Source organism: Phoenix dactylifera, unplaced genomic scaffold, assembly GCF_009389715.1.
Source record: "Phoenix dactylifera cultivar Barhee BC4 unplaced genomic scaffold, palm_55x_up_171113_PBpolish2nd_filt_p 000484F, whole genome shotgun sequence".
NCBI classification, from domain to species: Eukaryota; Viridiplantae; Streptophyta; class Magnoliopsida; order Arecales; family Arecaceae; genus Phoenix; species Phoenix dactylifera.
Genome location: NW_024067905.1, coordinates 51,862 through 79,739, shown reverse-complemented (window position 1 = coordinate 79,739; position 27,878 = coordinate 51,862). Strand labels below are relative to the sequence as shown.

Here is a 27,878-nt window from a genome sequence, read left to right as displayed (position 1 = left end):
ACCAGGAAGATTCTGACGAGTGTTATGAGACAGTTTATGCTGCTCGTCTCAGTGACAGGACGAGGCCTATGCTGTTTGATGTGGATTTGAAGGTTCAAGCAAGTTATCAAGGTGAGCATGTTCCTCTGGTTTCTCTGATGAGCAGATTGAATGGCAAAGCAATTATAGGACACCCTGTTCAAATTGAAATACTCAAGAAGAGAGATTCTGACACAAAAGGCAAACACATTTACCCTCTCCAAGTATATCAGCATTAAGAGATTTATATCTCCATTGAATTGTAAGACAATCAAAGCGTGGATAGGGAAGCCACTAGCAATCTCTCATCAAGGATCAACTTTGACATGGTTATGCTTATATCTTTTCTGAAAAAAGGAATGCTGCATGTATCTTGTTCTATTTTAATCACAGCAGAATGCCAGAGCTCCGATCTTTCTGTGCTATCTGTAAGCTCGCTGTTTTGTTATCTTTCATAAATTGTGATCATTACCTTGGCTGATAGAGATAATTCATTAGTGTACATGCTTGGTCAGAATTGTGCGCATGTTATTTATTTTTGATTACTTTTATGCCTGATTTTGTTTCATATCTTCACTGTTTTTCAGCTGGGAGCAGTCTGCAGGAAAAGAAATGCAACAGAGTGTTGAAGGAAAGAGGAGAGGGAATACATATTAGCGGCAATGGGATAGCAGGTCACATGTAAATCCATTTAGTGAGAAGCCAACGCCTGTTTTTATTATTAGCCTTTTCCTGTTTAGGTGCTAAGATGATTGTCTAAAGCACGCAGCTCTTTTGTTCATGACAACCCCCTTTCTTCTTAGACTTTTAAAATAGACATTCTTAGCTATGAAGCTTGAATCTTCTTCAAGTTATGAAAGGTCCTTCAATGGTATTGGTTGGTTGGTTGGTTGATCGAACTAGGCTAAATCTGATGCAAGCAGGGAAGCAACCATCTCCTAGCTAAAGCTATGCCTTAAAACTGCAACATAAAGTTGTTTATAGCCCACTGTATCATGTTTGGCTTCTTGAATTTGTAGCCACCATTTGGCCAATCTTCATACAGCACTCTTGATGGAGCTCTCAATCTTCCCACCATTATAGAAATCTTTTTGGTCTGGATGAAAATACAGCATGCCCACCTGTCTGGATGAAAAATATAGCCATGCAACGAGTTCCTCGTTCTAACCCATCAGCCTTGGATGGTTAACGACGCTTTATTGCGTCGCTCAAGTAGCATACACCGACGCTTTTAAGCGTCGGCATAGTCCAACACAAAATACGGTGGGAAGCGTGGGTTGAAGTACGCCGACGCTTTTAAGCGTCGGGTTTGTATAAAATGAACGACGCTTTTAAGCGTCGACATAGTCCAAAACAAAATACGGTGGGAAGCGTGGGTTGAAGTACGCCGACGCTTTTAAGCGTCGGGTTTGTATAAAATGAACGACGCTTTTAAGCGTCGGCATAGTTCAAAACAAAATACGGTGGGAAGCGTGGGTTCAAATACGCCGACGCTTTTAAGCGTCGGGTTTGTATAAAATGAACGACGCTTAAAAGCGTCGGCATAGAGCGACGACGCTTTTTTGACGCGTCGGGTTAAACCCGACCCACGCCCACCTGCCCGATGTCTGACCCACGCTTTGCGATGCGTGGGCTGGACATTCGCCGACGCTTAAAAGCGTCGGGAGAGACCAAAAAAAGCGCCGGGAGATATCCTTTCTTTTGTAGTGTTAGATTTGTTTATCTGGAAACAAGCATTTTATCTTCTCTCCAACTATGTGATGACGCCAAGCATACAAACCTCTCATTACCAAAAGTATCGAATAGAAAGTTATATATTAGAAGTCTGGAGGTGTTAGAAGATGTGTAGGTGTATGTTTAATTCCACATGGACTATGCACTGGGTAGATCTTGGGTACTTATACTGGATTAAGGAATCCAAATAACATCTTTTGGCTAGCCTATTTGAGTAAGGTACTGAGCTATTATGAATGATATTAGATCAAATCTAGCTCATGGCTCACATGGACTAAGAGAATATTGCAGCATGGGCCCATTTGGGTTGACCACAAACTGATCGTAATGTTTATGATTGGATTTGAAATATTTGTCATGATTAGATTTAAAAAGATATAGACTCTTAGCTAAGCAAAGATATTGGAGCTTAAATGAGAGACTTTGTGAGGATCCATACAGCTGTGTATGTAGTTGCACATCGGCTATACAGTGAGTAGATCTTAGATACTTGTATAAGACCAAGGAATCCGAATAAGACCTTCCAACTAATTATTTTTTGAGTGAGGTCCTGAGTTGTTACAAGAAGATTTTTAATTTTTGATCCCCTATAATGTAAAGATCAAGTTTTTTCTTAAGAAAATATAATTAAAGTTTGCTGCTTAACTTTTTTTTTTTTTTTTGTTATTAGATCATTTAAAACAATTTTATTGTCAAAGAAGTTTCCATATTTTAAAAAACATTAGTAGTCGCATTTTCTTCATCCACCTTAATGTGAACCGTAAGTTTCTTTTCTTTTCTTTACTTTTTTTTTAGATGTGTATGTTATCAGGCCAAAATAAAAATTCAGCTAATATCCTTTTTATTGATTATATTGCCTTGGCTCTAGGTGGGAGAAAGAAGCTGATGAGATTGGGATGATGTTTTAGTGAGCTGCTCAAGAATTCCCAAACTCTCCCTTGGTAAGGGTAGGAAATTTTCTTCTTTTTTTTCTAGCATATTTTCATCAAGGAGCTAGGTGTTCGTGCGGAGGCAATTGCCGGACTTAACTGGTAGAACTCTAGTTGACCCAAAAGTTGTTGAATTTTTGGCCAACTAAGATATTAACCCGTTCAGTTTTTTTTTTTTTTTACGGTCCATTGGGAAATTATTTTTTCATACCTGGATTCTCAACAAATCAAAAGTTAGTTATAATCGAGCCTTCCAGATTTTTTTCATCTTGACAGAAAAATCTACCTACTTTGTTTTGGTATTGAAACTGCTAGACAAACACTAGCTACAATTTTAAGGTTGCATTAGCACCAAGTTTTATTCTTAAAGCAATAAATTCATAATGAGAATATTGATGCTGAAAGCTATGAGATTTGTTTAACCTCAAAAGGCTGTTCCCAAAAATCTCAATGGTATAATTTTATACTACTTAATTTATTCTACAATAATGGACAAAGAAAAGAGAAATTTTCAAAAGTTGCTTCACTCAAGATGGCAAATCAATGAGATAACCTATCTGTTTTATTTTCTTTTTTGGAAGATTACCTACCATATGTGACAACTCACATAGTGTAACAGATGTAAAACTTGTGACCTCATAGATCAAGCAAAGCTTTGAGATAGAGCCAACTTTATAACATATCAAGAATAAGCAAAGTTCTAATTCCTTAATTTGCTAACTAAATAAATTACGTGTAGTCTCCTGCGCCTATAAGTGTAATCTTCCGAGCTCAAACCATTTCAAATTCAAAAAAGTTCATGCTTGATCTGCAGAGCACATTCACATGAGTTTAGTCCTCTAAGCTCAAATAATTTAAGCATGACATATGACTTGACCCTCAAACCGTAATTAGCAATTCTCTCTTGATTAAGTTAGTGTGTTAGTTTGAACTTTGTTATTTTATTAGACTAGTACAAGTACAAGGTTCCATGTGTAAAACTAGAGTTTGAGTACTAATTCATTTTGAACATTTTACAAACACTTTAAAAAAGCAAAAAAAAGAAAAAAAAGTTTATGTAGACCATATCATAAATAATCATGCTGCAGCATTGTGCTCTTTAAACCTATTGAAAGTCACTGCCAGGGTCACGTAAACCATATCATAAACTTGATCTATAAGTCGAAAATAGGCTTCTGTCCATTTTCTGTTGAATAATAATGGACCAAAAACGGCCCATAAACCAACTGCGAATCCTAGCCCCATGCTCATATACAACCGCTCGATTTCAGATGCTTCTTCATCCATGGCATTATCATTTTGTTTATCCCCTCCAACAGCATTTGGACCTTGATTTGTCTTGTCATCTTTGCACTTTTGAGCTAATGGGAACCCACAAAGACCAGGATTACCAGCGTAGATAGATGGGTCAATGAAGGTTTGAAGCTGATTACCTAATGGAATTTTTCCTGACAAGTTGTTGTATGATAAGTTCAAGTAACTCAAAAAGGTTAGGGCAATCATGCTTGAAGGAATTCTACCGTAAAGGTTGTTTCTTGATAAGTCAAGTGACTGCAACTGTCGTAATGCACTGATTTTTTTTGTGATCTCTCCTGTCAGATGATTTCCAGACAAGTTTAAGCTCACTAGTCCAAAAAGGTTGGCCAGTTCTTCTGGAATTTTACCAGATAAGTTATTGCCTGAAAGGTCCATAGCAATCACAAGTAAAATGAATGTGGAAAACTCATTGTCACTTCCTTTCATGGTCACTTGCAAATTTTCATTGTAATTCATATAATCTGAAATATTTCCATTAGTCCCCCGTAACACTTTCATGGCAGTGAAGTTCCCAAAGCTCGAAGGAATGGTTCCTGATAAATTGTTATTAGCAAGATCCAGGATTTGAAGAGCACTTAGTCTTGATAGATTAGGAGGAATATTTCCAACAAGCTTGTTTGATCGTAAGCGAAGGATACTCAAGGACAACAAACTTTCTCCTATCCCAGTAGGTATTGTGCCGATGAATGCATTCTGTCCAAGATCAAGAGTGCATAAATTCACACAACTCTTCAAGGATAATGGGAGTTCTCCTGATAGATTATTGTTACTCAAATGCAATGACTCGAGATATGGTATTTGACAGATTGACGGAGGAATGCTTCCAGATAGACTGTTGCTTGAAAAATCCATGACAGTGATAGGGGAAGAGTGGTTCCAGCAATTAGGGAGCTCACCCAACAAGTGATTTTTTGAAAGATCAAGAACCCAAAAGTCGGGCTGACAAAAAGACAAGGGAATTTCACCGCTTAAATTATTTGCGGAAAGCAAGAGAAATTTCAAATGAGGCATACTTTTGCCAATACCAGGATGAATCACTGCTGAAAATGAATTGTTTGATAGGTCTAGTATCTGTATAGTAGAAGAATAAAAATTTGGCAAAGCACCGGTGATTCCATTGCTGGAGATATCCAAGTAATCTATGTGCTGGAAAAATGACCTCCAAAACCAATCTGGCAGAGTGCATGAAATTCCATTACCAGACGAGTCTAGAGAGTGAATATTTTCTTGCGTCCCGAGCCATGCTGGGAATTGTGGTCCCAGCTTGCAAGAACTAATATATAACGTTTGAAGCTGGAAAGGGGGGATCCAATCAGACGTCAGATTCAGAATTAATTGGTTGCCTGACAAGCCTAGAAAATTCAATTTGGTGAAATTGGCAAAGTGTTCTTCAGACATGACACCCTCCAAAGAGTTCGAGCTAAGGTCTAATGAAACTAGCTCCGCAAGTCCCGCAAGCCTTCCAATTGATGCAGGAAGAGAACCTGAAATTGAGTTGGAACTCAAATCGAGAGATTTGAGCATTCTAAAGTCCCCCAACAAGTCTGGCAAATAACCGCTAAGCTGGGTGTCCCACATGTGCAGAGTCTCCAAGCTGTTCTTGATGCATCCCGTAAACACTTCATCAAGTTCATGCAAATTTTTGCTGATATTAATCCGTGACAATCCTAAATGCTGCAGCTTACACAGACCCCAAAGTGCACCCGGGATTTTGCCTTCGAGAAATTGATTGCCGGATAAATCAAGGAAATTGAGCGAAGCTAGATTCTTAATTGCAGGCGGAATGATGCCCCGAATATCATTGAATCTGAGATCAAGGTGCTCAAGTCTACTTATGTTGAACAACCAACCAGGCATCGTCGAATTAATGAAATTCGAAGAAAGATCAAGAACAGAGAGTGAAGTAAAATTCACATGAGGAAGAGAGACTGGAATGGCCTTGATGTCACAATCGGATAAGCGTACCTCAGCAATAGAAGGGAGCATGTTTAGTGCTTGCAGCCAGTGAGCACTATCTCTGAATTTCACACCCGTCATATTCAGATATCGTAGAGAAGAAAGATGAGAAATCCAGAGGGCATTATCAATGCTGAATTCACGAACAGAATCTATAAAGTAGAGTTCATTGACGAGATCAAGATATTGGAGGCTCGATAGATTCCCAAGCTGGTGTGGGATAAGTCCACCCAAACCAGCATTGGAGAGGTTAAGATATTTGAGCTGACGGAATGAGCCCACGAATTCTGGGATGCGAACTCCTCCAAAGTTATTCATGCTTAAGTCAAGGTAATTCAGGTGCTTCAGACCAAGTAAGGAAGGCCTCAACTCACCTCCCAAGGACCACTTGTTGTAAAGAAGCAGATCGCCAGTGTCCGAGAATTGGTGTGGGTTTTGGAGGTCTAGCTTGACAACGTGGCCAGTCGGGTTGTCACAAGCCACGCCTTCCCATGTGCAGCAGTCGTGACCGACCCAAGAAGATAGCCTGTTGGTGGGATCTTTAAGGCCTGCTTTGAACCCAAGAAGAGCATTCCTTTCAATCAGCATGCAGCCTGGGATTGAATCTCCATTGAGTTTTCTCACTTGAGAGCACAGAAAAGCAAAGAACAAAAGTAGAAGCTGGGTTCCTTTTAGATCCATGAATTTAGCGGCTGTGAGATGGAGTAGATGGATCTCCTTATATTTATCTGAACAAGATTCCATTGCCGTCCATGACCTGCCAATAAATTGACCTCTGAATTCTATCTTGGAAAGTTAGTGGATGATTTCCACACCACACAAGACTTGCTGCAGGAAACAGTCCGTGGGATATTTACTAAGACTCCTTTCCCCACCACACATGACTTCGGAGCAGTCCAAAGTCCATGGGATATTTACGAAGACTCCTTTCCACACCACACATGACTTCTTGTAGTCAAAAGTCTCTGAGATATTTACGAAGACTTCTCTCCACACCACACGACTTCGGTGTGCTTGTCCAGCAGTCCTGCACTCGAACAATTTGTACCAAAACCAGACTAAAGTCATGAAGGGCTGGAATAGGTGCAGTGCTTCCACATCCAATGAGAGAAACCGTGTAAGTGAGTATTAATCTAATACTCATGTATAACTTCTGTGTTCTTGGTCACCGGTTCAAATCTTGATAAATGCTATCAAAGCCAATTCTGTTGGAAACTTTGAATTTTTTTTATAAAAGATTAAAATTTCTAAAAAAAGAATTTTAGTTCTTTCCTATTTTAGGAGATCCGGAGTTTTAAAATACGATTTTAAATAGTGTAAAGGCCCGCATGTAGTTGGGCCGGCCTCCAAGCAAGGCGGCCCAACACATGAGAAAGGAGGGAGGGAGACTCCCGATTGGCTCCCTCCCCTGTTTTCAAACCCTTCTCCCCTCCTTCCGAATCTATCGGAGGGGAAGTTAGAGGGTGATTTAATCCTCCCATATCGGGCGAGGAACGCCTCCCTCCTCCTTCTAGGGCATCAACCGAGGGCCCTTCCACAAAAAAAAAAAAAAAAAGAGGATTGGGTTTTACCTTGCCGCGGAAGGGATCGGCCCATCGCCGTCGATCCGGTCGGGAGGACCTCGCCGGAGGCAAGGTGAGCATCTTCTTCTTCTCCTCCTTCTTCGTTTTGGCCCTTGCTTCTTTGGGAATGAGGCCGGAAAGCCTCCGGAATGATGGAGAAGCCGAGCCGGTTCGGCCTTCTCCTCTTCCGTTCCGGCCGGCCGGCCGTCGTAGGGCGTGGCACGGCCAGCCGTCGCCGAGCGTGGCACCACCGGCACGCCACAGACCGACGACCATGGAGCGTCGCCGGCCGTGGGCCACCTGCAGCCGAACCCTCTCCTCCCCTTTCCGTCGGGAAGAAGGAAGAAGAGAGAAAGAGAAAGGGGCTTCCCGTCCCCTTCCTCTTATTATATTTCTCTCCCTCTCCGGTTTATTTCTAGTTTGGGTTCTCTCTCTCTAAACTTAGATCCAGGGAGATTAGTGTTTTGAGGGTTCTGGGTTATCATTTATCCTGAGTAAATTTTAATATTACTTGATTCTATAGGGGAACAATCTATTGCACGAGAGGACGCTGGGCGGAGTCCTGCGTATCCGGATTTATAGATTGCCGTGAGGGCGGGTGATTAGTCTGTCTGAGTTAACAAAGGTAAGGATCCTTGTACGCCAATCCTGCATGATATAATATTTTTATACTTATATATGTATGATATGCTATGATCGAGACAAATCAAAAATGGTTTTATATTAAATTATATTTTGATCGTGTTGGCTTGTGGTTGATATTATGATCGTATTCGCTTGTGGTTGGTATCATGATGGATGCATGCATGCGTATAACTTACACCTACATAATTGGACTGATGGATGTGGTGCTCTAAACTAACTATGTGATATTGGTTGCCCCGTCACGGGCTGGAAACGTGACCGTGGTTAGTTTAAAGCCGGAAATAAATATAAATGAATTGATGTGTGGATGTAAACTGGATTGTATGAAAAGGGACTTTGGGTTTATCTTGTTATTATGGCTGGCCCCGTTACAGGCTGAAAAATGTGGTACTTTGGTAGGCCCCCTCACAGGCTAGAAATGTGGAACTATAATGTGCAGGCCCCGCCACAGGCTGAAAATGTGATACTTTGGCAGGCCCCCTCACAGGCTAGAAATGTGGAACTATAATGTGCAGGCCCCGCCACAGGCTGAAAATGTGATACTTTGGCAGGCCCCATCACAGGCTAGAAATGTGGAACTATATTGTGTAGGCCCTGCCACAGGCTGAAAATGTGATAATTTGGTTGCCCCACCACAGGCTGAGAAATGTGACCGAGATTTGACCCAAAGTCGGAAAGATAATTAATCTGGATCAAGTTGAAGAAAAGGCATTGAAACTATAATACAGGTTTATAAGCTATCATATGCTATATCATTCTTGTGTGGCTGGACTTTTATTGATGTTTTATGTACATACTTATATTGATTATTTGAGTTTTGATAGCCGGTTTATGACTTCATGATATGTGCATCGACTTGTCGTGATTTTCAGATTTATATTATTATTGTGTTGGTGTGGATGTGTAGGGATTCTTACTGGGCTGTAAAGCTCACCCCCCTTTTTTCTTCTTTTTCTTTACCAAAGTTGCAGGATGCATAGTTTTGGATGGGATGGGCGCAGAGTGCGAGTACCAGAGTCATTAGTTAGTTAGTTGTTTATCCTTCTTTGATGTCGATGAATATTTGAAGAGCTCGAAATTGAACTAAATTATTTATTTGACATGTCGGATTTGTTTATTTAAATTATTAAATTAATTATGGATTTATTGGAATTTTGTTAATCATAGGCCTTGCATGATCTTTAGGGCACTGCTCTAGGGCTCATGCGGCCGGTCGCGTACCGGACCCCGGGTGCTGGGTTCGGGGCGTGACAGAGTGGTATCAGAGCTTAAGGTTAAGGTATCCTAGGGTTTATGTTCAGGTGAGTGTCAGTGGGGATATGATAGAAAAACTATCAGAGCCTTGGTTTATAATCACCTGAGATTGTAACAGGAATGATATTGTAATCTAAGGTTTAAGACCACTAGGGACGGTGGCCTTAGTGGCATTAGAGTTTGACATTTAAGATCATTGGGGATAGTGACAAAATTGGAATTTGAGCATATATTTAAGATCACTCGGGATTGTGACAGGAATGAAATCAGAGTTTAAGGTTTAAGACCACTGGGGACTGTAGCATAAGTGGCATCAGTGTTTGAGGTTTAAGATCATTGGGATTAGTGACAAAATTAGAACCAAAGCATAACATTAAGATCACTTGGGTTTGCGACAAAAATGTATTATAGCTTAAGGTTATGATCACTTGGGATATGACAAAAGTAGTAGAATTAAATTCAATGCTTATGATGTAAGTATTGGGTTTGATATTCTACAAGTATACAAGGACCGGATAAATTGTCTTTGATTATGATAAAAGAGGATTAGACCTAAGGCAAGTATAGGAAGGTTAGCCATGGCATATTGGTTATGTCATGTTTAGATGTTGTGTAAGTGACCTGAAAGTTCAAACATGATATGGATGTAGATGTGATAGTACTTTTGGTTTTGCTAATTATTAGAGTGGGGTTTGTACGTAGATCTTTCATAGTATTGGAGTGAGCTAAGAAGATTTCATAATATTGAAAGGAATGTTCTTCGAAGTTGAATATGTATGTGGATTATATCTGGTGTTGGCATGTTGAATATTGCAAATAGGTCTATTTCCTATTGCTGTATTTGATTATTTTGAGGCCATAGAGTATGCAAATTGATGGGGGAATTCTAATTATTTGAATTCTCATGTTTGGATTGGGCTACTGGATTTTACTTATAATCGTAGAAGACTATTTGATGTGTTAATGTAAAACTCAAGCCTAGGTTTAAGATTTGAGCAGGGATCTTTTGTCATTGTTGATGAAGCCACTAATAAATGTCATATTGAGTAAAGACTTCGATCATGAGATGCTTACATGAATTATCATAAATAACATTGCTGATGGATGTTAAGAATCTTGGTGAAGGAAAGATCTGGAGATCGATAGAGTTAATTTATAATCATAGTGTATTGGCTCAATGACTTCTAACCCATTGAATTTGAAGTAAATCTTTTTGAAAAGAAGATCAATGTAGATTGTCTAATCGAATTGCTGAGGAAAACCAAGGTTAACTTATTTTAAATTAAGCCTAGATATTTTGGATTCTAAGTTATGGAGATCATGTAGTGACCTTAAACATGACTAATAGCTTAAGAGTTAGTTATGGTAAGTATATTCTACATAAATTGAGGATAGAGAGATCTGGAGGTTCTACTCAATTAAAGTTTCGAAATTTGGATTTTCTTACTCCTAGTGCAAGTGATATTTCGGTCATAAATCATTTAGAGGCTTTAGAGTATTTAATGGATTAAATCAGAGTGTGCAGCGGAAGTGTGGTGATTTGAGTTATTTTGAAACTGGTTAAGGACATTAATATTTATTCTAAAAGGTATTATGATGGAACACTTGAGTTAGTTTCCAGTAAAGGAGAATGTTGTTGATTCTATGGATGATCTAGAGGTAGCTATGTAATTATCACCAGTGGGTTCTTCTATTGTTGACAATTTTTGGGAGAACCTTGGGCATCTTAAATTTAGCGTTAGCGGTTGGTGATTCCTTGATTGGTCTTAGATTTGGAATATTTTAACATGGATCTCCTATTTTGTTGGGATGATGTGGGTGAGAGAAATTATTAGGCCCAGAGATAGTGCAATAGACCATAGATAAGTTGCAAGTGATCAGAGAACGACTTCGTACAGCTCAGAGTCGTCAAAAGAGTTATGCTGATAATAGGAGGAGAAAACTGAAATTTTAAATTGGGGATCATGTTTTCTTGAAAATGTCATCCACTAGAGGAGTGATGAGATTTGGGGTTCATGGTAAATTGAGCTCTAAGTATGTTGGTCCATTTGAGATTTCGGACGAGGTTGGAGAGGTGGCATTGGCTCTAACACAGACTTTATCCAGTATGCACAATGTTTTTCATGTGTCCATGTTGAAGAAATATGTCCTAGATCCGAGTCATGTGGTAGCATATGAGCCATTACATCTTCAGGAGGATTTGACCTATGAGGAGTTCCCGATACGAATTGTGGACAGAAAAGATCAGGTATTACGACACCGAACCATTCCTTTTGTAAAGGTACAATGGAATAATCATACGGAAAGAGAGGCTACTTGGGAGCTCGAAGAAGAGATAAAAGTCAAGTATCCGCAGCTTTTTGAAACTTCAGGTATGTCAATTTCGAGGACGAAATTTTTTTTAGGGGGGGAGAATGTAAAGGCCCGCATGTAGTTGGGCCGGCCTCCAAGCAAGGCGGCCCAACACATGAGAAAGGGGGGAGGGAGACTCCCGATTGGCTCCCTCCCCTGTTTTCAAACCCTTCTCCCCTCCTTCCGAATCTATCGGAGGGGAAGTTAGAGGGTGATTTAATCCTCCCATATCGGGCGAGGAACGCCTCCCTCCTCCTTCTAGGGCATCAACCGAGGGCCCTTCCACAAAAAAAAAAAAAAAAAGAGGATTGGGTTTTACCTTGCCGCGGAAGGGATCGGCCCATCGCCGTCGATCCGGTCGGGAGGACCTCGCCGGAGGCAAGGTGAGCATCTTCTTCTTCTCCTCCTTCGTTTTGGCCCTTGCTTCTTTGGGAATGAGGCCGGAAAGCCTCCGGAATGATGGAGAAGCCGAGCCGGTTCGGCCTTCTCCTCTTCCGTTCCGGCCGGCCGGCCGTCGTAGGGCGTGGCACGGCCAGCCGTCGCCGAGCGTGGCACCACCGGCACGCCACAGACCGACGACCATGGAGCGTCGCCGGCTGTGGGCCACCTGCAGCCGAACCCTCTCCTCCCCTTTCCGTCGGGAAGAAGAAAGAAGAGAGAAAGAGAAAGGGGCTTCCCGTCCCCTTCCTCTTATTATATTTCTCTCCCTCTCCGGTTTATTTCTAGTTTGGGTTCTCTCTCTCTAAACTTAGATCCAGGGAGATTAGTGTTTTGAGGGTTCTGGGTTATCATTTATCCTGAGTAAATTTTAATATTACTTGATTCTATAGGGGAACAATCTATTGCACGAGAGGACGCTGGGCGGAGTCCTGCATATCCGGATTTATAGATTGCCGTGAGGGCGGGTGATTAGTCTGTCTGAGTTAACAAAGGTAAGGATCCTTGTACGCCAATCCTGCATGATATAATATTTTTATACTTAGATATGTATGATATGCTATGATCGAGACAAATCAAAAATGGTTTTATATTAAATTATATTTTGATCGTGTTGGCTTGTGGTTGATATTATGATCATATTCGCTTGTGGTTGGTATCATGATGGATGCATGCATGCGTATAACTTACACCTACATAATTGGACTGATGGATGTGGTGCTCTAAACTAACTATGTGATATTGGTTGCCCCGTCACGGGCTGGAAACGTGACCGTGGTTAGTTTAAAGCCGGAAATAAATATAAATGAATTGATGTGTGGATGTAAACTGGATTGTATGAAAAGGAACTTTGGGTTTATCTTGTTATTATGGCAGGCCCCGTTACAGGCTGAAAAATGTGGTACTTTGGTAGGCCCCCTCACAGGCTAGAAATGTGGAACTATAATGTGCAGGCCCCGCCACAGGCTGAAAATGTGATACTTTGGCAGGCCCCCTCACAGGCTAGAAATGTGGAACTATAATGTGCAGGCCCCGCCACAGGCTGAAAATGTGATACTTTGGCAGGCCCCATCACAGGCTAGAAATGTGGAACTATATTGTGTAGGCCCTGCCACAGGCTGAAAATGTGATAATTTGGTTGCCCCACCACAGGCTGAGAAATGTGACCGAGATTTGACCCAAAGTCGGAAAGATAATTAATCTGGATCAAGTTGAAGAAAAGGCATTGAAACTATAATACAGGTTTATAAGCTATCATATGCTATATCATTCTTGTGTGGCTGGACTTTTATTGATGTTTTATGTACATACTTATATTGATTATTTGAGCTTTGATAGCCGGTTTATGACTTCATGATATGTGCATCGACTTGTCGTGATTTTCAGATTTATATTATTATTGTGTTGGTGTGGATGTGTAGGGATTCTTACTGGGCTGTAAAGCTCACCCCCCTTTTTTTTTCTTTTTCTTTACCAGAGTTGCAGGATGCATAGTTTTGGATGGGATGGGCGCAGAGTGCGAGTACCAGAGTCATTAGTTAGTTAGTTGTTTATCCTTCTTTGATGTCGATGAATATTTGAAGAGCTCGAAATTGAACTAAATTGTTTATTTGACATGTCGGATTTGTTTATTTAAATTATTAAATTAATTATGGATTTATTGGAATTTTGTTAATCATAGGCCTTGCATGATCTTTAGGGCACTGCTCTAGGGCTCATGCGGCCGGTCGCGTACCGGACCCCGGGTGCTGGGTTCGGGGCGTGACAAATAGTCCACATTGGAATTGTAAAAGCAAGCGCTTTTGCATTCATATATGGCTTGTTCCTTCTAGCTTTAAGTTGGGTTTTAAGGATAGTGGGTAACAACGACACATGCCCTCGCACACTCGGCTTGGCTTGGCCAACTAGGCCATGCATTGGCATGCGCGACGCATATGTGCATGCACGGCAAACATGTTTTGCCACACACCTGAAGTTAAATTTAAAATTTCAATTTCAATTTAAGATTCAAATTTGATTTCAATCTGTAACGTGTGCATTATAGATCAAGTTTAGTTCTGTATTGAACTTCAGAACGTTATGTTGACTTCGATAAATAACGTGCATGTACTGGCGGGCCTTTATGAGGTGCCAGCAATATCAAAGCTGTTGAGGCCTTTATGGGCCTGTTTAGCAATAACCCGAACCGACCCTATAAAAAGGGTCCAGATTCAGGGGCTTAGGATCATTGGTTCCTTGTGCTACTGCTTAAAGCCTCACTCAATTTTTTCCCACTCCTTTCAATTTACTTTTCCAGAAGAAATAGAGGAAAAAGGAAAGGATCTAGATTCGATCTCAAATAGTCGTACGGGCCATGGGCCTATTCATGGCCCATTTAAAAGATCCAGCAGACCTTGGCTTGTCTCGGGCCCTTTAACAACTTTGCCCATTGTCTTCCTTGGCGGTCCAACCATTCTGTGGCATGAAGGTGACGAAATGACATTGTAGGTGAGGTCGAATAGAGGTTTCTTTAGCATGAAGGTAGCGAAACAACATCATACGTGAGGTCGAATAGAGGTTGTTTGGCTTGAAAGAGTGGTACGAGTGCATGTGGAGGCATTTCTTGCCAATAAGGATAGTCTAGGACCACAAAGCGACCTACATCTTGAGAGACAATCAACCAACCCTTACATCATGAGGGTGAAATGCTAAAGAGATGGAAAGGATGGACCTTAAAAAAGAGAAGGAAGCAAGGCAAGTGGTATCGACGTTTCGGACAAGAGTCTACAATAGGAGATGTCCATCGAGTCAAGATGCTTTAGTGATGGAAGAAATCCGAAACCAACTTCGACCATATTTGGCAGAGGAGATAAGTTTTGGAGGGATATCCCTATATCAGATAAGTTATTCCACGAGATATATAAGTCTTTTTTTTATATATTTATTTGGTTCCACAAAATAGTGAGAGAATAAAAGAGTGCATTAAGTTTTGTAATAAAAAAGATTTTATTGCAATCACAAAATTGCCCTCCAACCTTTTGGTGTATTTAAAAAATGGGTAGGGATCGATAAACTAGTAATTGAAGAGGGTAAACATCCTTTGTTCCATAGAATAATTTTATTCTATGAAAATGGTATAATGGAGCTATCTCTTCTGTCCATTTTTTTTTTGTCACTAAAACTAATAGAGCTATTTTAGAATGTTTTTCGGTATTCGGCTACATAATTCTCAATTTGAGGGGGGAAATTATTATCTCTACCAAATATTGTCTTAAGATATCCAAAGCAGCTGGACATGGTGTGATCTAATGGGCAAGAAGGAAGTAATTACTTCAACTTGCTCAACTCAAATTTTTTAAAAAATTTAGAAAAATAGAAAATATGGTGAAAATAAGGTTTTGACCTTCTTCTATTCCATTAATAAATAACAAGCTGAGTTACATAGCCTCTATTTATATTAGTATAATCTGTTCTTCCACAATTCAAGATGGATTCTTTTAGTTAAGAGAGGATACATCTTTTTCAAAATAAACATGAGTAGTTTAAATAATCTTGGAAAACTAACATATACAAGAGCTAGACCTCAACTTTTATGTCAATTTTATCTACAGTCGTTTCGCCTAATTCTTCTTAGATTAGAAGATACATCATATCAAGATCTTCCAAACAATGAAATTTAACCTTGATTTCTCGATGCACCACACCTTTAAAGAGGGTACTATGCTGTAGAACTCGAAAAATAATCTAACTAAATCAGACATTGTATAGGCATATTAGGATCTCCGAAAGTTTGGTGCATGATTTGGCTTTTATATAGTAAATTTTTCTATTTAGTACTCTCGGTAGTGGCTAGAGTGATCCACATCAAGTCTGCTAATCTTTCTGAATTATAATATTTAGGTGTGCTCTTGCAATTTGGATTAGTTATTTATTAGTTGTGATGTCCTTTCCTATGACCCACTCGAATAATGGTGTATCGTCCACAATGAAGATTTGGGAGTTCTAGCAATGAAGATGACTGGCTATTGCTGGCAAGGTCCTTTTGGGAATGAATTTTTATGTTACAGTGAAGATGCGGCCTTAAGGAGGGATGGAGCTATGGACAACAGCAGGTTAGGCGACAGAAAGGTGCAGAGAGACACTCGATGTCCGGGTTGGGAACGAACTAAGATAAGGTCTACCTAAACCTAAGATAGATTAGGGGAGTGACGAGGGCTCACAAAGCCATCTTGCAGTGGTTGATGTCCAGTTTTCAGATGAGGTCTACCATTTTTTCCCTCCAAATTATCCATTACTTTTCAAAAGAACTTTACCAAGAAGATGACCTTAACTAATTATATTCGATGGTGATTTTTTTGAAACCATCGAGTATAATTAACTAATTATCCATTACTCGATGTCCATCTACTTTATGTTAATATATCTCTTTTCCTTAGCATTATTTTCAATTTATGGTTTTGATTTTTCATGTGCAGGATTTATTTTATTATAAAAATATTTTCTTTTGAGATACCAATACTAGATATTTTAACTAATTATACTCGAGTAAATATTTATTGTTTGACAAAATATTTCAATATTCTCATAAATAATTGTTTATATTATTTTATATTTTATTTGCAAAATGATGGAAGTTATATGTACCAACTCACCTTTTCTGTTCATATAGATCGTCACAAAAAACAAAAAAAGAAAAAACTGATCGACAATCAATATAGATGATATTGTGAAGACGAGCACCGATAACTATGTTAGAACGGTTGACATATACTTTGAAGAAGCTAGAACATACCAAATTGGAACCAATTCATGTTGTATTGGCTTTAAATTAGTGAGTTGAATAAGGGTGCAAATGGGCCAAGTTGACTGGTGACCCAATCCAACTCGAGCTGCTTAGATCCGATCCGACCTATTTTAAAGAGCTGTGGGGCCTTCAAGGGTCTCTCCCTCCTCGTCCTCTTTGGTTTACTCTACTCTGATTTGTTTCTTGCCGCCATGGATTGTAACACAACCTTCTCTTGCCGCATGGCAGGCTTCAAGTGGCTCGAGGAGGAGGAGAAACCTCCAGGAACTCGAAGAGCTCACCAGCTCGAAATTTGAATCTTGTACAAGAACCAAGGAAGTTCATTTTAGAAGGTGAAGAACTTTGCCTCTTTTTAATTCTAAAAATTCTGTTCTTTCTTTCCTTTTTTGTTAGTTTGGCAAAGCCATATGCCAATTTTTTTGTGGAATTTTAGTAAGAATAGAGCAGTTTGTACGTTGTTTTTTTTTCCTCCCCTTCTAAAGTTACCATTTTGTCGGATAAAAGAGAGATTTTGAAGGGTTTGCTTGGCTTTTGGGTCCTAAGAGGACTCACGAGTATCTTTTCCTGGGGTTTTAAGTCTTTTAGATGTGAATACGAGGAAAGACTAAGAAAATTGATTGGAGTTATATGAATCTTTCAATTTAGAGTCACTCGTCCGACTTTTCTTCTTGTTTATTCTTTATCTGGAGTTTGGAGAAGTTAGGGATTTAATGATTCTTTTCTTTTTCAAAACTAGGTTTGCTTTTTAAGGTGTCCGTGTCCTGATTCTGTTAGTTTGGATCATCTCTAGCTAATCTCTCTAATTAATTTTGCAGCCAAAGAAGTGCAACTATATATATATAGGCTTTTTTTCATAGTAAGTGACTCATATCAATTTATGAACAAACTATTGAATACTATTTTCCATTTAGTAGAGACCAAAATTGAATCTATGATGCATTTTTTCATGCCTTGTACGGTGATAGTCAACCACCTCTAGTTCTTTCACTGTATCATTTTCAGTATTTTATCTCCTCTTTTTTTTTCACCTCTTTCTTATTGCTTCTTCTTGCCTGTTCTTGAAAATGTTGAAGTATAAGAATGGAAATACTTTAAGCTAGCCAACAATTTCTTAAAGTCATTGTGGCCTAAGCCATCCCAATCTAGCTCAAGTACACTGGTTTGGTATCAAGCATTACTTGTCGGATCTTTTTAACAACCAGTGACGTACCAGTTTGTTGGGTGATGCTGGAACAGCTAGGATCTGTAAGACAAAATCAAGTACAAACATGATCAACCATTGGGGCTATGCATTATAGATATTTTGAGAAATTCTTGTTGCATGTTTATAACCATGTTAGGTAATGTGACATGCTTAGACATTACAAAAGCAGCACTGAGGGTAACATTAATACATTTTTTTTTCCTTAATCTGTTAGAATTTCTGGGTTTTCTGCTTGAATCATTTGTGTAGGTATAAGGAGTAATACAAAGTGATATTTGGTTGCTATAGTGACTAACTTTCTATTTTGAAGCTTCAATTTGATTTTTTCTTCTCAATCATTTTCAGATCAACTTAATCATTTCTCTGTGACGGGGACTCAAGGTAAGGAACTCTATAATTCTTCTTCTAGTTTCTTTTTTTTTTTTTACCTTTTCTTCCTCCTTTTTTACCTTTATGTCATGGCATTCATTTATAGTTTGCAAAACAAATGAATCTTGATATCTAGGAAAACTTATTTGATTTTCTTAGCAAATGACTACAGTTTCTATCTGGCTTCCTTATTGGATTGTGCCCGTCAAATTCTCTCAGAACTTCTTGATTGGTGGTTTCTAAGAAATAATCAAGAAGGCAAATGTTCATTTTTTGTGGCAATGATTTAAGTCACCAAGTGCCACTGCCATGGGTTGGGTCGCCTTGGGGCCAGCACAACAATGCTGACACATGGTACTCACCTACATGCAATGGGCACAGGGTAATTAAAAGTTTGATACATTAAGAGTTGTTAATGAATTAAAACAAGATTTTAAACTCATATCTTCCCATACAATAAAAAATGTGGGCATGTATGCTGGATGATTGATGAATACCGTATAGTATGTTACTTAAGGCATGACATAGGGGTGTAGTTGAGCCAAGCTTGATCAGATCAAGCTCGGCTTGAAATTACTTTTGAGCTAACCTTTGAAGTGAGCCTGATTATTTTTATTACTAGGTCGAGCTTAATTTCAAACTGAGCCTAACACGAGCCTGATCAGCTAGCTTGATTCGAGAAATTTCCTAGCACCAAAAGGTTACTATTTTGACCCAACCTCAGAAATCTAGATGTTGTTCTTGTGTTGGAAAGTTGACCTTTATTTGATGGATTTTTGAATTTTAAATTATTTTTTTTATTGAACTCAAAGGGGGGTTTTGTTCCTTATTTACTGTTATATGTAAATGATCTTTTGATATTCATGTAAAAACTTTTTTTTTAGTTGTAGGACGACTAAATTCTATTGTACAAAACCAACAAACAAATCCCACTCCCTCTGCAGTACAAATAAACAGTGAGGGAGACACCAAAAAATTTTCTTTTGGTTAATGCCAAGCCATGCTGAAACTTATCAATTTCATTGATATCTAGGGATGTGCATGTTACCTGGGCACATGTCTGCCCCATTCTGGCACCTAGCGTGCAGGCTGGCACAGACTAAAACTGTGAATCTTGATACTTGATGCATGTGAAAGAAATTTGAGTCACATTTGAACTTACCTTTGGATCCATATAATTAGTAGTTCTGAGAGGTTGTCTAACAGTTGGACAAGCATGAATTATAATAGACAGTCACCTAAAATGATGGTATGCATAAGAGAATACTACTTTTCTCTTTTTGTGAATTCATCCATATCTTTACATTGTCTGAGTCTACACCAAAGTCCTTGCAAAGTAGAATGTAACTTAGTTTATTTAGTTTTGTAGGTCAATTAATTTTGTTTATAAACATCTTTTTTTTTTTTTTTTTAATTCTAGAGCTTCTTGAAAAGGGAAGTATCCAAGGATTTCAATAGAAGGTTCGTTTCAATATTGTGGATATCTGATGCAATTTTCAAGGGATGTGGAGTCTGTGAGCTTATTTTACCTTGGAGATTCAAAAGCTGGTTTGTTGAAGAAAATCAAAATAAGTGACAAGAAAAAGAAGGTAGAAAATAAGAAAGGAAAGTTTTCTATATCAAAACAATAAGCAAAATGAATTTCCTCGATTACTAAAATATTTTATATACATGTCCCTTTAGGAAGCTGTCAGACAAACCACATTTAGGGTTAGTGGTCAATAAGGACTCTACGAAACGGACTTTGTTTGGCATGTCAATTAACTTTATATGGCTCCTTCCTAAAGCAACACAATAGTTGATATAATAATAGGAATGCCCTTACAAATCCAGAAATTGGCTCCATGTATTTAATGACCTTCAAAAGCTTATTTTGTATTACTATGATTATAAATCAACTAAGACCATAATGGATAAATATTATGTTCTGAAGATGCAATGCAACTTGAAGTCTAATAACTTGTGTACCAAAAAAAGAAAAGAAAAAGAAAAAGTCTAACAACTTGGTATAGAATGTTTGAATCTCAAAGCTTCTTTGTTGTCTTAAATGTACGAGACACATTTTATCCTAACCCTTGTTTTTGTTGACTTTCTTGGCTTTGGGCTTGGCCTTAAGAGTGTTCCATAAGTTAGGTTGGCATCCGGCTCATGTGGAGCCCCCCTTATGCCTTAGGGCTGTTGTATGGTGTAGCAAGACGCACATAGTCGAAAGGAGAGGGGGAAAAGAGGAGAGAGAAGAGAAGAGAAGAGAGGTAGGAGAGCGGAGGGAGAAGGAAGAGGAGAGAGACACTTTCTTCAGGTGTAGTGAACTCGACTCTAGATCTTGTCTTGGCACATGATCGTGCAACTTGTATATTTGGTGTGCAACTTTGCAATGTCTTGCACAATGCTTGTATGACATTCTCTTTGTTATTTTTTCTTGTCATTCTCCTTTGTGATTTAGTGTGTGGGTGATCCACGTACGAGTTATATATGCAAGTGATGATTCTTACGTCACGATTGATTGGCCGAAGAGGTCAAGTTATAACCTCCCTATTGCTCGATGGAATCTTATGGCCTTGTGATTTGTTTCCTATTAAAAGGTTTTCCATGTAAAATTTGTGTACCTCTTTAATTTTGTTATTTCCTTGTCTTTATGGTTTGGCAATCTCTTCGCGCACAAAAAGGGAACACATTGCTTCCCGATAGTTGTATTGGAGCATTGGATTGGTATCAAGTATTCACTTATGCATCATGAATGGAATCTTTAGTAGCAAATAGCTCTACTTCCAAAAGCTCTACTTCAAAAAGCTCTACTTCCAAAAGCTCTACCTCCAAAAGCTCTACCGCCAATAGCTTTGCCAAACGGAGCCTTATTCGCCTAAGTTTGCACTTGAGAATGGCTTTTAAACTCCCATCTTCTAAGAAGACCTTTGACGAAGATGAAGGTTAACACCGCCCACGGACTCAAACCAAAGCCCCCCGGAAAGACTGTAGTAGGAGAGAGAGTGAGAAAAGGGAGGAGAGAGAGTGAGTGACTTGGGATGCGCACCCAGGTGCGATTTTTTCCGTGCGGTGGGTGGGGACTTCCTCCAAACACCTGGGGGGTGTAGGTTGGTGTGGGAGTGGGGTTTGCTCGTCAATCTTCGTGCAACCGGGACCTGATCGTATAGCTGGGCTCCACGGATGGCGTCATTGGGATCGATTGCACCGGGGGGACGGAGGCGGCGAGTCAGGGCGACCTACCGGCACGACCTCAACAGAAGGTGGCCGGTGACGGCCGGACATGGGCGGCGGTGGCGAAAGGCACGGGGAGGCCGCCGATGTGGACCCAGGATCAGATCTCAGAGGTGGAATTGGAGGCGCTGAAGCAACGGTTCACGGACGTGGTGGAGATACCGTCGGAGGAGGGGGAGCTGGCTAGAGCGGCGTGGAGGGACACTGCGGTGATTGTGCGCAGTGTGGGCCGCTGGGTGCCAGTGGAGTGGATCCGCCGGGAGCTGCGGGTGGTCGGAAAGCTTGATTATGACGCCGAGGCGTTTATGATGGCAAACGAGACCTTTGCCTTCCGCTTCCGGACGGGGAGTGAAAGGGAAGCGGTCATGGAGGCTGGATCGTGGCTGGTGGCCGGCTAGTTACTCGCTATGGAGCGGTGGCGACCGAACTTTGTTCCGGGTGAAAAGCAGCTCAGCCGGCTTGTGGTCTGGCTTAGGCTTCCCAACCTGCCAATGGAGTATTGGACCAAAAGTTTGATTCTGAATATTGCAGCAAAGGCCGGCCGCCCACTGGCCTTGGACAAGATCACGTATCTTGGCCGGATGTTAGGTTACGCGAGAGTCAAAGTGGAGCTGGATGCGAGGGAGCCGATCCGACCGGGAACCTTCGTCCGGGTAGGCACTGATGTGCACTGGCAAACCTTTCGCTATGAAAATCTACCGTTTTTTGCTACCGATGTGCTCGCCTTGGTCATGGAGTGGACACTTGCCCCTATCAGCCGGAGCCGGTGGTGTCTGGAGCTTCGGGCGACTGCAGTGCTCAGCAGGCCTCATCACCGGAGTCGAAGGAGGGGGTTGAAGCGGTGAGCCGGCTCCCCTTTGGGCCGTGGCTGTCGACAACCAGAATCCGACAGCCGAGGGCGAGTAAGCCGGTGAAGAAGACGACCGAGTCTGAGGGCGAGGCATTGAAGAAGACGACTCACCCGGCTCCTGAGTCCGGGTCGAGCTCCCCCCGTATGGCGTCGAGTTCCCCTGAGTCGCCTATGGATACCGAAGGGTGGCAAAAGCCAACCAAGCTGGCTAGGCGGAGATCGCTGGGGAAGGGGGCAGCCAGTGACTCGGTGGTCACGAGTGGCGAGCCCATCCAAATCAGTGCGGTGACCGAGTCAGCCTCGAGCTCAGTCGGGGCGAAGGGCCAAAACTTGGGCCTGGAAAGGCCGGTCCACCATGCAGGCCCTAGGTCGGCCCGTGGCCAGGGCCTCAGCCCGATGAAGCGGGCCAGGAGCCCAACTAAATCTAGCCTGTCACTGGGGGCGGGGAAAAACGTGTGTGGGCCGGCCCAGATTTTGCCCAGAACAGTGTCGTCCTCCTCCTTCGACGGCTTGGAGAGACGCCGGCGGGAGGATGGGAGGAGGCATTTTCGGAGTGCCTCCCTACCGCCGGCGAGGCCCCCTACTCGACAGAGGCCAGCCGGTGACGCTGTCGGTGGTGGTTTGGAGTCTTCACCGGCTTCGCTCCCCACTCTATCAACAGACGACACTGTTGCCCCGACGGGCTGTGCGGAGCCGTCGGCGATGGCGGCAGCGGCTGAATCCGGAGGGCCGGTTGGTGTTGCTACCTCTTGCCTGGACGGTGGTGGTGCCCTGTCGAGCCGGAAGGCGACGCCTAATGGGACGGTGAGGGCTCCAGCATCTACGATGGCAGGAGATGGGCAGGCTCGAGCCGTGGGAAGGAATTCGAAGGGAGACATGCCGGTGGGGTCGGGCAACCCGGGGCACTCTGAGGGGGTCTTGACAGGAAGGCCTTTGACTCCGATTACCTTTGTAGCTTGCACAGCGGGGTGGAGTGGAACGATGGAGGAGCTGGGCAGCTCGTCCACGGCGTCACCCTCCCCCATGCCAGTTGGTGAAGTGGTAAGGAGGGGTGTGTCAGGCGGCTCAAAACAGGGTTCACCTATTCTGGAACATGGGAGGGTGGTTGACTTGTTGAGAGCCTCAATCCAGGGAAGTGATATGGCCCCAGTAGTAGGGGAAATCAATCTGGTACTAGGAGCGGATAGCCCGGGGAGAGTGGGCACAACCTCATTCGATAATATTAAATGAAGGTGCTAGCGTGGAATTGTAGGGGGGCAGCCAAACCATCCTTTTCCTCCTCATTCAAAAGGTTAGTTCAGCTTCATAGTCCCGAAATTTGCTTTCTTTGTGAAACACGGGTGTCCGGAGATGGTTTACGTCGTGTGCAGCGGCGGTTGGCAGGTGATTGGGAAACCTTTGCAGTGGAGTCTCGGGGTCTATCGGGAGGTATCCTGTTGTTGTGGAAGCGAGGTATGGCTTCTGTGGATGTATTTTGCAATTGCTCTCAGCAGATGGTGATGGTCATCTCAGAACCAAACGAACCCCCGTGGGTGCTATGTGGGGTTTATGCTAGTACCGATTACCGGGCAAGAAGAATACTCTGGGGGGAGCTGACTAGTCTGCTGACCCAGGGGGTTCCGACTATGGTAGTAGGTGATTTTAACTGCATCTTATGCCCAGATGAGAAAAGAGGAGGTAGAGCCTATTCTGACTCGGTGGATAGGAGGGAGTTTCGGGAGCTTATGGGGAAAAATGGGCTGGTGGACCTTGGTTTTTCTGGACCCCGTTTCACTTGGTGCAACAATCAACTTGGGCAAGCTAGAGTGTGGGAGCGAATTGATAGAGCCATTGCATCAGCGGACTGGATCCAGCGATTCCCAGCATACCAGATCAGTCATCTAGCTCGGATTGCTTATGATCACTGCCCTCTCTTGATATCTACAGTTTCGAGATCTGTCCACCATAGCCCCTGTCGCTTTGAGAAGCTGTGGCTGTCATTTTCCCAGTCTTGGGATGTAGTCAGGGAGGCGTGGAGTGCGTCAGTTCGGGGTGATGCTATGCAGAGGGTGTCACGCAGGTTGGAGCTCACCAAACAGCGTCTTCGTCAATGGAACCGAGAGGTCGTCGACAATGTTTTCCGGAGGTTAGAGGAGGTGGAGGCAGTGATACTGGACGCCCAGGGGCGGGAGGATCGAGGAGAGGAGCTTACGGAGGCCGATATGGCGGACCTGCGGCGATCACTAGCCTCCCACCATTCCTTGTTGCGCCAGCAGGAGATCTTTTGGAGACAGAAATCTAGAATCCAATGGGTCAATGACGGCGATCGGAATACTACCTTTTTCCACCAATCGACAGTGATCAGAAGGCAGAGGAATATGATCTGATCCTTGAGGGTTGGGGTGGGCCACCGAGTGGAGGAGGATTCGGCAGTTAGACATGCTCTATTCGAGTTTTTCAGGTCCAGGTGGACGGATGATGGTGGTGTATATGAGACAGGATTGCTCCCCCGGTCGGAGACTACAGTAGGGGAGGCAGAGAATGCAGCATTGGTTCGGCCAGTGTCAGAGATAGAGGTGCAGGAGGCGGTTTGGAGTCTTGCAGAGGATAAAGCCCCCGGGCCGGATGGCTTTCCACCCTTCTTCTTTCGCAGATATTGGTGCATTATTCGGAGGGCAGTGGTGGAGGCAGTGCAGCTTTACTTCGGCCGAGCGAGGATGGCAGATGATTGGAAGGCCACATTCATCACATTGATACCGAAGCGTCTGGACGCTTCGGAGCCGAGTCACTATAGACCTATTAGTTTGTGCACTACCTTGTACAAGGTGGTGGCGAGAATCATGGTGGGGAGAATGAAGCATTTGATGCCTAGGATCATCAGTCAGGAGCAGGGAGCCTTTGTGGGGGGGAGGAGTATTTCGGACAATATTTTGCTTGCTCAGGAGATGATGGGGGATCTGCAGCGAGCCTCGAGGAGACGATGTTTGATGGCAATGAAATTGGATATGGAGCGAGCCTATGATCGGATCCGGTGGGACTTTCTACGACGGGCATTACAGAGCTTTGGTTTCCACCAGACGTGGATTGACTGGATCCTAGGATGCGTGTAGGGGCCTAGCTTCTCCATTTTGATCAATGGCACGCCATCGCCCTTCTTCCGTGCCACTATGGGTCTTCGCCAGGGATGTCCTCTATCCCCGTTCTTATTTATCATTTGCTCTGATGTGCTTTCTCGTGCTTTGCATGCTGCTTGTGGAAACCGGGAGCTGGTACTTTATAGTCCAGCCCCGGGTGCCCGACCTATTTCTTATTTGTTATTCGCAGACGACTGCCTTTTACTCGCTAGAGCGGGGGCGGCGGATGCCAGAGCTCTTCAGGGAGTGCTGACAGAGTATTGTGCCATGTCCGGACAGAGGGTCAATCTACAAAAGTCCGCTATCTTCTTCAGTCCCAGCACTAAGGGGAGGGTGCGATGGGAGATCAGGATGATTCTGGGGATGCAGGAGCAGATAGGGACCCTGGTCTACCTAGGGGTCCCCATCACAGGGAGGAGACTACGGGTGGCAGAGTGCTCCACCTTATTGGAGAGGGTGCGGAGCAGACTAGAGGGGTGGAGGGCATCGCTGCTTTCTATGATGGGGAGATTGATATTTATTAGGTCAGTTCTATGCTCTATGCCTATTTATCTGATGGCACACACAGCGGTGCCGAAGACCGTGTTGGAGAGGATAGAACGGCTTATGCGGAGTTTTCTTTGGGGCTCCTATGGGGGGGGCATGGGATACACCTGCTAGCTTGGGAGAGAGTGTGCCAGCCACTACGTGAGGGTGGGCTGGGAGTGCAGTCACTATTGGTACGACGCGAGGCTCTTTTGGCACGGAGGGCGGTACAGTTTGTTTTGGAGCCGCACGGTCATTGGAGCCAGGTCGTGATTGCCAGGTATGTACGAGCGGGACCCGAGGGGCTGGTGATAGCTCCTCGGAGGAGATCCTTCATGTGGCGAGAGATCGGGAGGTATGTGCCTACGGCTCTGGCGCATTCGAGGTGGCTGATCGGTGACGGACAGAGCATCGATGTGTTGGAGGACCCATGGGTGGATGCACTTCCTTTGAGACTATGGCCGACGACGATCAGTGTTGAGGCAGGGGCAGGACTTCGGGTTTCTGACTTGCTCATGCCGGGGGAGGCGGAGTGGGATGGCGATAGGCTGGGCCAGTTGTTTGGGGAGCATCTTGTGGAGCGGGTACGGGCGATTCCCCTTCCGGGATCCGCAGGCCCAGATGTCAGAGTTTGGAGCACTACCTGTCGAGCCAGTGCTGGGATTGGCGAGGTTTCCCGGGTTCTTCAGCTGGGTTTACAGCCGAGCCTAGACTGTGGTTGGGTGTGGAGGTTCGGACTACACCAGAGGGTTGCTCTTTTCCTCTGGAAGGTGGCCTGGGAGCGGTTGCCGACATGCTCAGTTTTGAGTAGACGTGGTATGAGCCTGTCCCCCTTATGTCTGGATTGCGGGGTGGCCGAGTCGGTGGATCATGTACTATTCCACTGTGTGAGGGCGAGAGGTGTCTGGAGTTTGACTGAGATCCAGGAGGACACCTGGAGTGGGAGGGTTATCTTCCTGGAGGTAGTTCGGCATTGGGCTGGTGTTCCCCAGATGCGGAGATCAGCTATTAGGGCATCTTGTACAGCATATCAGATATGGCTGGCCAGGAACGCCCGGGTGTTTGGGGAGCGGCGGCTATCCCAGCGATTTATGATGGAGCGGGCCTGTGCCCAAGCTGATGAGATTATCCATGTAGAGTCTGCTCATAGACCTCTGATAGCTCGGGACACCTGGGGCTCCTACATTGCTTCGGCAGCTCCGCATAGGGTATTCTTTACCTGGGAGCCCCCACCCCCGAGTTTCCTCAAGGTCAATTTTGATGGCTCTGTCTTGGACGGTGGCAGGAGGGGAGGGGCCAGATTTATTGTCAGGGGCCTCGGCTCTGATGTGATGGCAGCGGGGGGCTGTCAGTTTTTTGACACTTCGGTTCCAGGGGCAGAGCTGCGAGCGGCCTGGATGGGTCTGTCCTACGCACGGCGGGTGCTCCACGCGAGCTCGATTCTTCTCGAGGGTGACTCAGCTACGGTGATCAGCTGGATCCGTAGGGGCCCGAGCAGTCATGGCGGTGCCCATCCCTTACTTCGTGACATTTGGATGATGGCGAGGAAGGGTGTTACATTACAGGCTATGCATGTGTATCGGGAGGCCAATGGGGCGGCCGACTGGGTGGCA

The 27,878-nt window shown here is 43.2% G+C and overlaps 1 protein-coding gene across 1 annotated transcript; it reads right to left on the bottom strand.

The window, feature by feature from the left end:
* Positions 1–3,758: 3,758 nt before the first annotated feature.
* LOC120106175 (receptor-like protein EIX2) lies at positions 3,759–6,698 on the bottom strand. Its single transcript, XM_039119073.1, has one exon. It carries the CDS (start codon positions 6,696–6,698, stop codon positions 3,759–3,761), a length of 2,940 nt encoding a protein of 979 aa, XP_038975001.1.
* Positions 6,699–27,878: the final 21,180 nt, after the last annotated feature.